The sequence below is a fragment of the Filicampus tigris genome, chromosome 9 (assembly GCF_054856515.1).
Source record: "Filicampus tigris isolate MCC_2025a chromosome 9, RoL_Ftig_1.0, whole genome shotgun sequence".
In the NCBI taxonomy this organism is placed as follows: domain Eukaryota; kingdom Metazoa; phylum Chordata; class Actinopteri; order Syngnathiformes; family Syngnathidae; genus Filicampus; species Filicampus tigris.
Window position 1 is genome coordinate 4,890,825 of NC_141225.1, and position 12,320 is coordinate 4,903,144.

At 40.1% G+C, this 12,320-nt stretch overlaps 1 protein-coding gene across 1 annotated transcript in view; it reads left to right on the forward strand.

Annotated features, from left to right (window-relative positions):
- Positions 1-470: 470 nt before the first annotated feature.
- The window catches only part of LOC147141706 (vesicle-associated membrane protein-associated protein B/C-like), a 28,704-nt gene continuing 16,854 nt past the window's right edge, over positions 471-12,320 (forward strand). The window contains exons 1-2 of the mRNA XM_086040510.1: positions 471-771; positions 11,530-11,682. Of these exons, the coding sequence (XP_085896636.1) occupies positions 714-771; positions 11,530-11,682 (211 nt within the window). The 5' untranslated portion in view covers positions 471-713. The remainder of the gene's footprint in view (positions 772-11,529; positions 11,683-12,320) is intronic.

Genomic DNA, 12,320 nt, shown 5'->3' on the forward strand with positions numbered 1-12,320 from the left:
CATTTGTTATGTAGAGTTCATTTGTTAACTTTTAAGTATAGTGCATTTGCACCTAATCGTTTAGAACTGTTTTCTAACAGGTACAATCTTGATTCAACTTTTATATATATATATATATATATATATATATATATATATATATATATATATACTGTGTATATATATATACTGTATATATATATATATATATATATATATATATATATATATATATATATATATATATATATTGCATTTTGATTGAATCATGATTCAAGTACAGGGTTTATTTTCCAACAGTTAAGCGCCAAACTGTGCATTCTGTTTCATTGGATTACAGTAATTTTAGAAGTAGTTTGTAGAAGTACTGTACTGTAAAACCGCCGACTTGGGCAAATAGAATTTTAGACCAAATTTTGTACATTGTCATCACATGATAGCAGCCTCCACCGAGCCTGTCGTTGCTTGGGAGTCACCCAGCAGCACCCCGTCCGTCACCCTTCGTCACCCTGTCGCCCTCCCCGCTGGGTGGCAATGCAGAGGCAGTGACGTCACCGACCAACCTCTCACTCCCTTCCTACCCGCTGTTGCTGCATCACAACAGCCGTCGCGAGCTCCAGTGGTGACCGGGGGGCCGGCTAGTCTTGTCGCCGAGTCCGTGACATCTAAGAACCCTGCTTGCGTCCCCAGTCCCAATCGCCCCCGATCCAGCTCCAGCTCCAGCTCGTTGGGTCATGGCTAGGCCGGAACAGGTTCTGCTCTTGGAGCCTCAACACGAACTGAAATTCCGAGGTGAGGAGGCGGGAAGGAGGGCCCTATGGTACGGACGGGAGGGTTGGGACGCCAAACATTGGAGTAAGATACTTTTGTGGACCATTTTTTGTTGCAATTGAGGAGACGACGGAGAGAATCCGGTTGCTTCGCGAGTGACTGCGGTTCAGGTGACAGCAGCTAACCGGGAAGCTAGCCGGATTAGCATCCGACGACTAATATATACAAGGCCCTGCCGCACATTTCCACTCACAGGAGCTTCCTTTTTAAAGTTAAAAAAAACAGGCGCAAAATGTTGTAATATTCCCACCGAAATGGTGAATGAGAGAAACGTGTCTAAAATCTCATAGCGTTTGGACAGTTTGTGAATTTCGACTTCTCGAGCAGGTGTAGCAGGCTAACATTAGCTCGCCCTCTGATTGGCTAGCTCACCCTAGTCGGCTTGACACTTGACAAGCTGACACCCACAGTCGATATGAAAAGGCTAAACACCCCTGTTCTAATTCCAGGTTTTTGTCATATAAGATTAGTCATCTAAAACATTTTCCACCATTTATGTAACCTATAACAGGAACAACTCTGCCGAATTCATTTAAAACATATTTACAAATGGCAAAGATAAACTGAAGTTGCAAGTGTGCACACCCTCTTACAACTGTGATGTGGATGTGTTCATTATTAACCAATCACATCCAAACTAATGTAAAATGTGAGTCTTCACACACCCGCCACCATTTAAAGTTCATCTGAGTAACACCAAATACATTTCAGCTGTTTTAGTTGGAGTGGCTTAATTTATTTTCTTTCTAGCTGAAGCATGAAGCTTCTGTGCTACACTAACTGGTATTTGGGACTGTTCATAATTCCCTTCACCTTGACGATGGCCCCAGCTCCAGCTGATGGAAACAGCCACAAATTATTCTGTCACCACTATGCTTAATTGTAGGTATTGTGTTCTTTTGGTGGGGAGCATTGTTATTTGCCATACATACCTTTTGGAATTATGGCCAAAAAGGTCAACCTTGGACCAATTTCATCGGACCGTAACACATTTTCCCACTTGCGTTTGAGAGAGTTAGTGTTTTTACAAAATTGAAAAATACCACAAAAACATGGCATTCAAACAGGGAGGAGGGGTGTGTAGACCTTATATTTCCACTGTATTTCGCACACAACAAAACATCAAACTTTTATAGTCCATTCACAGCGCCCCCAGGGGAACATGAATTTATTAGGTGCAAGTCGATTGGTGGGTCAATTATAGATTAATGTGCATTTTGAAGGGGCATCCTGCTGGTGTACAGGGGGCATATACTTGACACTTTACACTTGCTCCATCGGAGGGGGTTCGATCCCCAAGTTGGGTGTTCACCGCAAGAGTAAAAATGCCAACGGCTACACATGTCCGCCGCTGATGTTGAACTGATACGAATGACAATCCGCTTGTATTGGAAAATGAATGTTTACACCCGCCGCCCTCTTTTCTCCACCCATCGACCCCCTAAAAATTAGAGGGCCTCGAAACCAGCCGTGCCTTTGGTGACATCTACTGTGCTTCGCACGTCATTGCCTTCCAGCTCCAAAGCCCAAGTCGTTTGGGATAATTACAGTTATTAGCCTATTCCTGTAGTTGACTCAGTCAGTTTTTGCAAGCCCATTGTTGTTATATCATTATTGTGATCAAAAGTTAAAACTGACTTTGACAATATGACTATTAGGCTAATATTATTCAGAAAACATACCAAATACCGGTATATGATATTGTCCCACATTGTTTTTATATCACCACGCTGTTTGTGAATGGTTTTTTTTCTGAACTCTATACGGCTGTTTGTCTGTGCTTTTCCTGCTGCTGCTTGTTAATATAGTAAGTACATTCTCGACACCGATTAGCTGTGTGTGACGCAAGCAAAATTTCACAGGTCAATGTACTGCTGCCTCATATAAAATTTTCAACAGAAGTTTATTCAGTGTAAAACATGTACCAGTGATGGAGAAATGTTTCTGCTCAAGGGCCGCATTTGGTTTATTTAAACATGTTTTAAATAAAGGAATGAATGGTATTTTATCCATCCATCTATTATCTGAACCGCTTTATCATCACAAGGGTTGCACGAAGGCAAAAATGCATATTTTCAATAACATTTTATTACCTTGTAATATTAACAAATGACACTGTCGGAACATTTTTCATGAATTTAGCAATAAAACAAACTGACGGCTGTTTTATTTTCATGTTGTTTTGCATATTTAATGACAACTTAATCAGCGGCAAATAAGTTGATTTAACCTCAATTTCATTTCTTTTTTTATATCATAATCAATCTTATCGTGAAAATTATTGTTGTGGACTTCCTTCTTTTAGATTGTCACTGCTTTAGCTGTATCACACTGCAATTATTGTCTTTTATTTCAATTTTGTGTCGTAAGAATTAGGGCTGCTCGATTATGACAAAAAAATCACGATTAGTTTGGTAATAATTTAAATCACGATTATTCAAACAATCATTTAGCTAATAATTTAAACCACGATTATTCAAACGATCATTTATTTCTGGCACAAAACAAGAAAATGTTTAAATGGAAAAAAAATACAAAGACAAATAATTTTTTGGGAAACATAATTAATTATGTAATTATGTAATTATGTAAGTTCTAACAAAAAATTATAAAATGAGTTATAAAATTTTTTTAAGAAGGTGCAAACGTATGATTTCCTTGTGTGTAAACAATGCGTTGGATATAAATGCATATGCATTATAATAATTGTTTTACATTATGCTAATTTTGTAATCCTGAAGTGTAATAATCATAATTGTAATTGAATTTTATTAATTGCACAGACCTAGTAATAATTTAGAAATCATATTTTTCCATGTTGTTGCCTTATCTCATGCCTTCAATATCTGAGCTGATGCTCAAGATGTTGATTGTTTTCTAACTTGATCATGCAATCAGATGTGTATGCTCACTTTGTGGTGCCTTCAGACCTTATATGTACGTATTTACAGCTATAGTGGGACTGAACAAGACAATATTTACTATCACATACTCAAAAATTACTACTACATCATGAAAATAGTCAGTTCACAAGTGTCAGCATTATCACTAGTAGGGCTGAAATGGGTCCTCAAGTAAATTGAGTCCTTCGACTAAAAAAATATGTTAGAGGCATGTTTTTTCTGACTGGAGTTCCTGCGTATTTACTTGTACACTGACAGGAAGAAGTAGTCAAGCTAACCGCAGTAACAATTATTCATGTTATGACACGCCGCAAGCTGGTAAGAAGGCCAACTTCAAAATAAACCTTTGTTACCAAATAATATACGGACATCAATGCGCAGGTATTCTTTTATTTTGAAGTTGTCCCCGGCATGGTATAACGGCTGACTTGGCAAATTTTCCAGACTGTTTGGGGGTTCATTTTATTGCCATCACAAAGTGTTGCTTCCGACGACAACAACACAACGTTGTCTTGAAATACATGTTCAATCACTAGTTAAGGTCGCAAAAACATGACATAATTACACTGACACTGTGTTGTACGGCGATAGCCTCATCAGAAGGGTACTGCCACACTAGCAGGGCTAGCCGCGCTAGCACTGCTCAAGTTAATAGACCTAAATGACTGTACGCTTTGATGCTGACAGCCTGGCATAGTGGCTGTTCCTACTGATGACTTTTTAATAAGCCAGACCTACTTACTCAAGTGTGTTATTTTAGCCGGCAAAATTGCTACTGTGTTTCTGACGTCACTTCGTCTCATAGACCAAAATATATGAACAGCTTTGTCTAAAATCTCAGTTTATTGAAGGCGACATGAACATGTAACATGATGAAGTTAGCAGATCAAGTGTAGTCTATTGCGTATCCATCAAGTAAAGGCTACAAGCGGTCTGAACCACCATACGCCCCATTGTTACTCAGCAGAAGAGGGAAGCATCTGTCACTCAACGTTTGCTGAGCTGAATGAAACTTTATCCGGGAGCTGATGCTAATTTTGAAGTAGAGCCATGTGCAAAACATTTATGCCTTTCAACTGTGTTTTAAGAGCGTGGCTTTAACCCATTAAGGACGGGAGCGCATAACCGCGTTTCTACCACTAAAGCCGAGAGAGCTGTTGCGTGTTTCTCCCTTTTAAACCGGGAGAGTGTATACGTCATTTTTCTTTTTTAAATCCAATTCTCGATCTCTTAGCCAATGAAATGCATCAATATACATGTGTCGTTTGTTGTCGGAGGATATCCGAAATTTTTTCGAGGAGTAATGGCCGCACAGTCGATGGCGGGAGCTCTAATATAAGTCACGGCAGTGGTATGGACGACACGCTCGCGGACTTTAAAGCGGTGAAATCATCCAAATGTGATGTATGGTTGAGATGTATGTACGTAGACAATGACAATTTCAACATCTTTGTAAGAGAATACAGCATGGTAATTACCACTCGATTTTTAACATTTTTATAAATAGTGCTTCACTTGCATCTTCAATTGAAACAGTAAAGATAAAGGGCCCACGCAGCCCTGGCAACGTTGGGGTACCGGCACGTCGGGATGCTCGCACATCGGAACTGAATAATCGAAATCACCATGTGAATCAAGTTACAGCAGCTATTGTAGTCATGGTGAGTCCAAACTTTAAAGTAAATTGAAAATGGCGGACTTCCTCTTAGGTTCAGCATATAGCTCCAAGAGGCTTTTCTGTAGTTCTCTTCCTGTTTCATATACTATCAAATTTTCGTAGATGTAGGTGAAGCATACAAACGAGGCCGCTTTTTAAAAATATTCTAGGGGGCGGTAGCGAGCCATCTTTTAAAGATTGCACAATTGAATCATTTAATTATTGATTAATTTACCAGGCCTTCTATGTGTGCAAAGTTTCATGAGTTTTCGTGCATGTTTACATTCTCAAAATCAGCATTGTTTTATTGGTAAACTGGGCGTTACTATGGCAACAACTTTTTGCGAAAAATCTCAAACTTCATGTTTTAACATCATGAAGGCCTAAACACTCTTCCGAGCAAATGTGAGGGAGATCTGGCTAACCTGCTAGGAGAAAAACATGAAACAATAAAACATGTACTTCATTTAGCCAGTAGGTGGCGCTCCCACTACGATAAAAAGTTAGTTCGTAGATGTCTTCAAGTGTAGACTCTCATCAAATGTGTGAAATTTTGACAAGATGTTATCATGTGGATCACATTACAGCTGCTTTTAAAGTCAATGTGATGCCGAATTGTAAAGTAAATCCAAAATGGCGGACTTCCTGTTAGGTTTAGCACATGGCTCCAAGAGCCTGTTAGATATACCACCAAATTTTCATAGATATAGGTGAAACATACAACCGGGGACTGATCTTTAAAAAAATTCTATGGGGTGCTAGCGATCCGTTTTTTAAACAATTGCGACGTAAAACAAAACGAAAAAAAGATGATTTCACCAGGCCTGATGTGTGTGCAAAGTTTCGTGAGATTTCATGCATGTTTACACCGTCAAAATCAGCGTAGTTTTATTTGCGAACTGCCCGTTGAGATGGCGACAGCTTTTTACGAAAAAACACAAATATCGTATTTTAACACCAGGAAGGTCTACAGAGTCTTCCAAGCAATTCTGAGGTCGACCTTGTTAACCTGCGAGGAGAAAAAGATCAAAGAATAAAACAGGTACTCACTTTAGCCAGTAGGTGGCGCTACCACTACGATGAAAAATAAGTTCGGAGATGTCTTCAGGCTTCGACTTTTATCAAATGTCAGTAGTTGTTTTAGAAGGAATTATCATGTGCGTCAAGTTCCAGCAGCTATTGTAATCAGAGCAAATTCATGCTTTAAACCTAATACAAAATGGCCGACTTCCTGTTTGGTTTAGCATATGGCTCCAAGAGACTTTTTTGTAGGCCTTGAACTGTTACATATACCACCAATTTTTTGTAGATCTCGAAGAAACGTACAACCGGGGCTGAATTGTTAAAAATTTCTAGGGGGCGCTAGCGAGCCATTTTTTACAAATTACACAAAAAAATAAAAAAATATTGGTGATTTCGCCAGGCCTGATGTATGTGCAAAGTTTCGTGAGATTTCGAGCATGTTCAGACCCTCAAAATGAGCATTGTTTTTTTGGTGAACTGCGTGTTGCCATGGCAACAGCTTTTCACGAAAAATCACACATTTCGTATTTTAATATTAGGAAGTCCTAAACACACTTCTGAGCAAAGATGAGGTGGACTCAGTTAACCTGCTAGGATAAAGATCTAAGAAAAAAAACAGATATTTCCTTCCGCCACTAGGTGGCGCTACCACTTCAATGAAAAATAAGTTCGTAGATGTCTTCAGCCTTTGGCTATTATCAAATTTTGAGAAGTTTGGATGATCTGAGTCAAGTTAAAACTGTATTTATTGTCACGTTGAATAATCAGACTTTGCGGCACCGTCAAGGCCTCGCTGGGCGTTTCTGGCGCCACATTTCCAATATTACAATGTGGAACTGTGAGGTATGTTGTGCCAATGTAGTTACCACTGAAAAAATTGTAACACCCACCGCGGGAGCACGCATGCATTGAGTGAAAATGTGCGACATTACTTGTTTGTTTTTAGGGCTGTCCCAAACAATTATTTTTCTCCCGATTAATCTATCGACTATTTTTCTGATTAGTCAAACAATACATTTTTTGACTAATCCAGCAAATTTAGGGTTGATGATTATTAATTTACAAAACCACTTCTGAACACTTTTTAAAATTCCTTGTTTATTAAAGTTAACAAAAACGTTTTGAAATTGAATGAACATTCACATCTCTTTAAGGCAAGCATCATGACGTGTGAATATGAATTAGGTATTTCGCTGTCTATGCATTACAGTGAAACAATGTTTAAAGTTTAACTAAAAAAAAACAACCTCTTAAAGTCCAATGAGGTGCACCCTCCACAAATGCAATGGGCCTCATGTCATGGCCAATCATTTTAAGATTAATTTTTGTGAGTTGAGATGCTCTTTCTGGTGTGGGGGGGAGGTGAAACCGTGTAACATCAGTTTGCTTTAACCTTAAAAATAGACAAAAGCAAAGTGCATACTGAAATATTGACATATTAGTGCAGTCACAGACTATGGTAAGCAAGCCAGTGATTCCTCTAGTTTTTTTTTTTTTTTTTTTTAAGCAGCGGGAGCAGGACATCATTCGAAATACGATTTGCACGCTGTGCCGCGCCCGGGGTCTGCACAGAGACAGTGAGACCGAGGGCTTTCCGGGGCAGCGGTGGTTTAGAGATATAAACAGATGCCGCGTGTTGCCGTTTGTGGGTACATCAAGCAACGGAACCAGTTACGTTACCTGCAAGCACCAACACAATTTGACCGGAGTGAAATAGCTAACGTTAGCCCCATAATGCACAAAGATGAAACACAACACTGTCATTTTGACTGCAACCCGCTGCTTCGAGAAATGAAACTTAACGATGCGCGTTAATAATACGTCGCACATAATAGCAACTTCAGTAAAACCGGGTCATATTAGTTAGTAGTTAGTTAGATGAACCTACGATCCTCTAGCTTTTTGCTTTCTGTCGTCTTCCAGCAGCACCTGGGTGACGTCGCTTCAGGTGTTCGTTCATCACTTGGCTTCGCACCTGTGCGCACTTGTTTACAACTGACGGTATGCACATGTTGACGTCTTTACATCATTAACAACGACGGTATGTGCGTGCCGATGTATTAAACGTCATCGACACGCCTCATCGACGGTATGTTGTGCAGGACCGACGTATTTACGTCATCGGCGATGTCGACTTGTCTGGACAGACCTATTTGTTTTCATTTAAAGCAGGGGTGTCAAACTCATTTTTGTCACGGGTTGTTACAGTGTTCCTCGGAGGACCGTTATTACTGTGAGCCCATATAAATGTATGATCGCCTCATATTGTCACATATACACTACGAATTGATGGATAACTACTTTTGAAATCAGAAACCAGTAAATAGTTGTTTGTTCAAATAATTTTCTGTTCATTTTGAATAAGGGATAGGTTAAAGAGGAAGTCCACCCAAAAAATGTCTTTACAATAGCATGTTCTATGTGCCTCCACCAGTCTAAACACAGCATTCTGAGAAATATTGCGTTTGTGGAATCAGTTTTACAGAAAAATTTACCCTGTTAGCCCTGTCAGGTGGCGGCCTTTTTGCCTCTTTCTATCAACTGAAAATGACAACACAGTTGCTCTGGGCTCAGGTAACAACCAATCATGGCTCACCTGTTTTCTGAAGCTGAGCCATGATTGGCACAGAACGAATTTATGACACAATGTCTCATAAGCTGACATAGTGACCATCGTGAACGCCCCAAAAAAAAGTCGTAGTCTTGAGTTTGGCATTAGGCAACTATGCTATTAGGGTAATGATGATACAATTAAGAAATGTATTGTATTTTACCAAATATGCGTACCCCATCATCTGTCAAAGGACATAGTTTCATGTAAGGAGTACTCAATGTGATTGTTGCTACGATTTTTGATTTGCCTTTATCCTGATTGATGTGAACCATGTAGTGCTGGCGCAGTGCCTGTCAGGTTGGTGAAGCTGGCCTGTATCTGCATTCCTCATGGCCCCCCACTTGAGAGAAGGTGACCTAATATACTCATCAGTTTTAGCCATCAGGATATGTATTCACCGAGCAGTGTATGGAAATCCTGCACGCTTTTCTCAGGTCCAGGGGAAGCTGCCCGGCAGAAATAAACAAAGCAATGCTAAGTCAAAGTGATGGGATTGAGCCCTGTCGGGCTGGCTTCCAGCAGATGGTAAAAGCCTTAATGTCTTAACCAGGAGCATGACAAGGAACACTCATATCAAAGTCCAAATTAATTGATCATTTCAGGATAAACAAGCTGGTTAAAGTGTCTCTAGTTCTTGTGCTGGCTGTTGAACACAAGTATTAGAAACATATATAAATTTGTGGTACGAAAGCACCCTGATCCCATTGCTCGATTTCGCTCCCAATCAACATACTTTCGGCCAATTGACCTTAGTTAGGAAAGACTGAGCAGTCTTGTCACAAGCCTCTAAAGCAGGGGTGTCAAAGTCAAAAGGACGGAGGGCCAAATAAAAAATTTGGCTACAAGCCGAGGGTCGGACTGAGAGAATGTTCATTGAAATTTTTTTAAATGTCCAGATTGGATCGGGTCCTTCGCGCCTGCTGATGATGTCACGCTTTATATTTCTGTAATATAATTATTTGCCTCTATGTTTGTCACCCCCCTGGCTTTTGTGTTTTTATGTTCGGAGTTACTAAATAAAAAATAAAATAAAGTACATTACTGCTACTTTTACAAGGCAGCTCGTACGTCACTTCCGCTTATGACCTGAGAAGAAGCCGCTGCCCGTCTTGTGAAACAAGAACAGCGGAACGTTTGCATTTCTCCTGCCAAACTGGAAACTGGATTTTCTGGTTGACTCGGGCTGCAAGATTGTATGAATTGTACATAATGTGAAGTAAAACGGAGAGGATCATATGGTATCATATTGGTATGATGTCTCCAGCGGACTATTTTAGAGTGGGAAGGTATAGATGTGGGTGCTCCTGTCAGAGAACACAGGCCCGTATTCCACTTGACACGTCTATTTATTGTGGTCTGCAACAACACAGACAAAGAATAACCTAGCAACATCATCCAATGCGTATCCATTAGTTAACAATATGCCTAAACATTACAATTCACCGTATTAAGCAATTAAACAGCCAAACAATACATACAATACACATTCACACGTTTCATCACTAGTTACTTAGTTAGTTGCAATAGTTAGCATACTAGCCGAAATAACTAACTAGTGTTCATCAACGGGACATCACTCACGAGAACATATCTAGGCTATTATTTACAGCAGTTACCTGACATGAACTTAAATGATTAAACTCACCTTTTAACATTTACACACAACAACAAAGAGGGTGAAACACGGGAAATCTGCAACTACCGAGTTTGCTGGCACGAACAAACTACTAGCTGTGTCGAAGGAGGAAAAAGAAGTCACTCGCCATCAACACTTAGCGCTTGAGGAGCGTTCAATGCCAGCTCACAGTGTGGGACATGTCAGTACTGCGGCGAAACTCAATGAATTGATCAAATGCCAACAATTACTAATAGTAAAACAACGTGGGCTTTCTAACGTGTTTTACTGCAAGTAACTTTTCACCACAATCCGATTCTGAAAGCCACGAAACGGTGACGTGAAGTCTTCAGTCGGCACGTAGACGACCGAAGGACGATCCTCGCTAAAGTAGCGGTATTGTTTGTTATTTTATTTTATTTTTTATTTAGCAAACACAACAGCCAAGGAGTGACAAACATAGATGCAAAGGAATATAATACAGAAATATTCTAACGAATTGGGTTATCTGTGTTGTAGTCGAATTTGTGTTTTGCCGGGTTGTGTTGTTTCCGAGATTAATGAATCCATCGCGCGGCTCGCTGGATGGGAGGGCATGCGAGCAAGAGGAGCGGAAAACGAAGAGGAGAGCCGTTGCACCTTTTTGACTAAAATTACTCCAAAATGGTGGCACGCTCATGCATTGTTCAAATATTTACCTGCATTTTAAAAAAGTGCAGAGGAATTTTTAATGTTTACATTGTACTTTGTTAAGTTATGACTATTTTTAAGGAACCAGTGAGTGTTATGGTTAAGCGAATAGTTACAGCAGTTCACCCATAATTTATTTCATTTTGTTTCATCTTGTGTTATGAGTTTCTAGTCAAATGTCAACAACAGCTGCTTCAAGTGTCCTCTTCTCTTGTAGGTCCATTCTCTGACGTGGTCACCACCAATCTGAAACTCGCCAACCCTACGGACCGGAATGTGTGTTTCAAGGTGAAGACGACTGCACCACGCCGGTACTGCGTGCGGCCAAATAGTGGAATCATCGATGCAGGCACCTCCATCAATGTCTCGGGTAATAACACGGCCTGTTGGGTGTACAGCTGGATTTACACTGTGGGTCTAAGGCTAAGGCAGGTCTTAATGCTCAATTCAGATTTTTTTGAAAAAAATCCGATTTTTTTTTTTTTTTTTTTTGTGTAAGCATTCATATTACATTATAAATGTGACCTCGGTCTTGTCAGCTGTATGAACACATGCGTCCTCAAAGCGGCCCGCATGCGCAGAAGAAGAGACGACGTTGTGTTTGCGGAAGTAAATGTGTTCCAGTGTGTCTGGGCATTTATAGTCAAGCGATTAGGTAGCAGGTAGAAATAAATACAGTGTTTGGGGGATATTATGAGGCGAGGTTTTAATATCTCATTTCATGGAGACATCACTAACGATGACATCACGTCCTAACCGTGCGGAAAAAATGAATCTATCTGAGCCGTGGCTGAATTACTACGATCGCCATAAATGTTTATGCTTCATGTTTCAAGTGGGATTAAATTAAAGTAAAATATCAAGTTAATAGTGTTACTCAAAACAACTTTGCAGATTCGATCCCCCTGCTGCTAGTACTTCCCCTCCGCCTGCGCAGAGCGCATCTTGGGCTCCGGATGATGTCAATGTCGGATATATGCGACCTGGCCGTTCAGACCGCGAACGCAT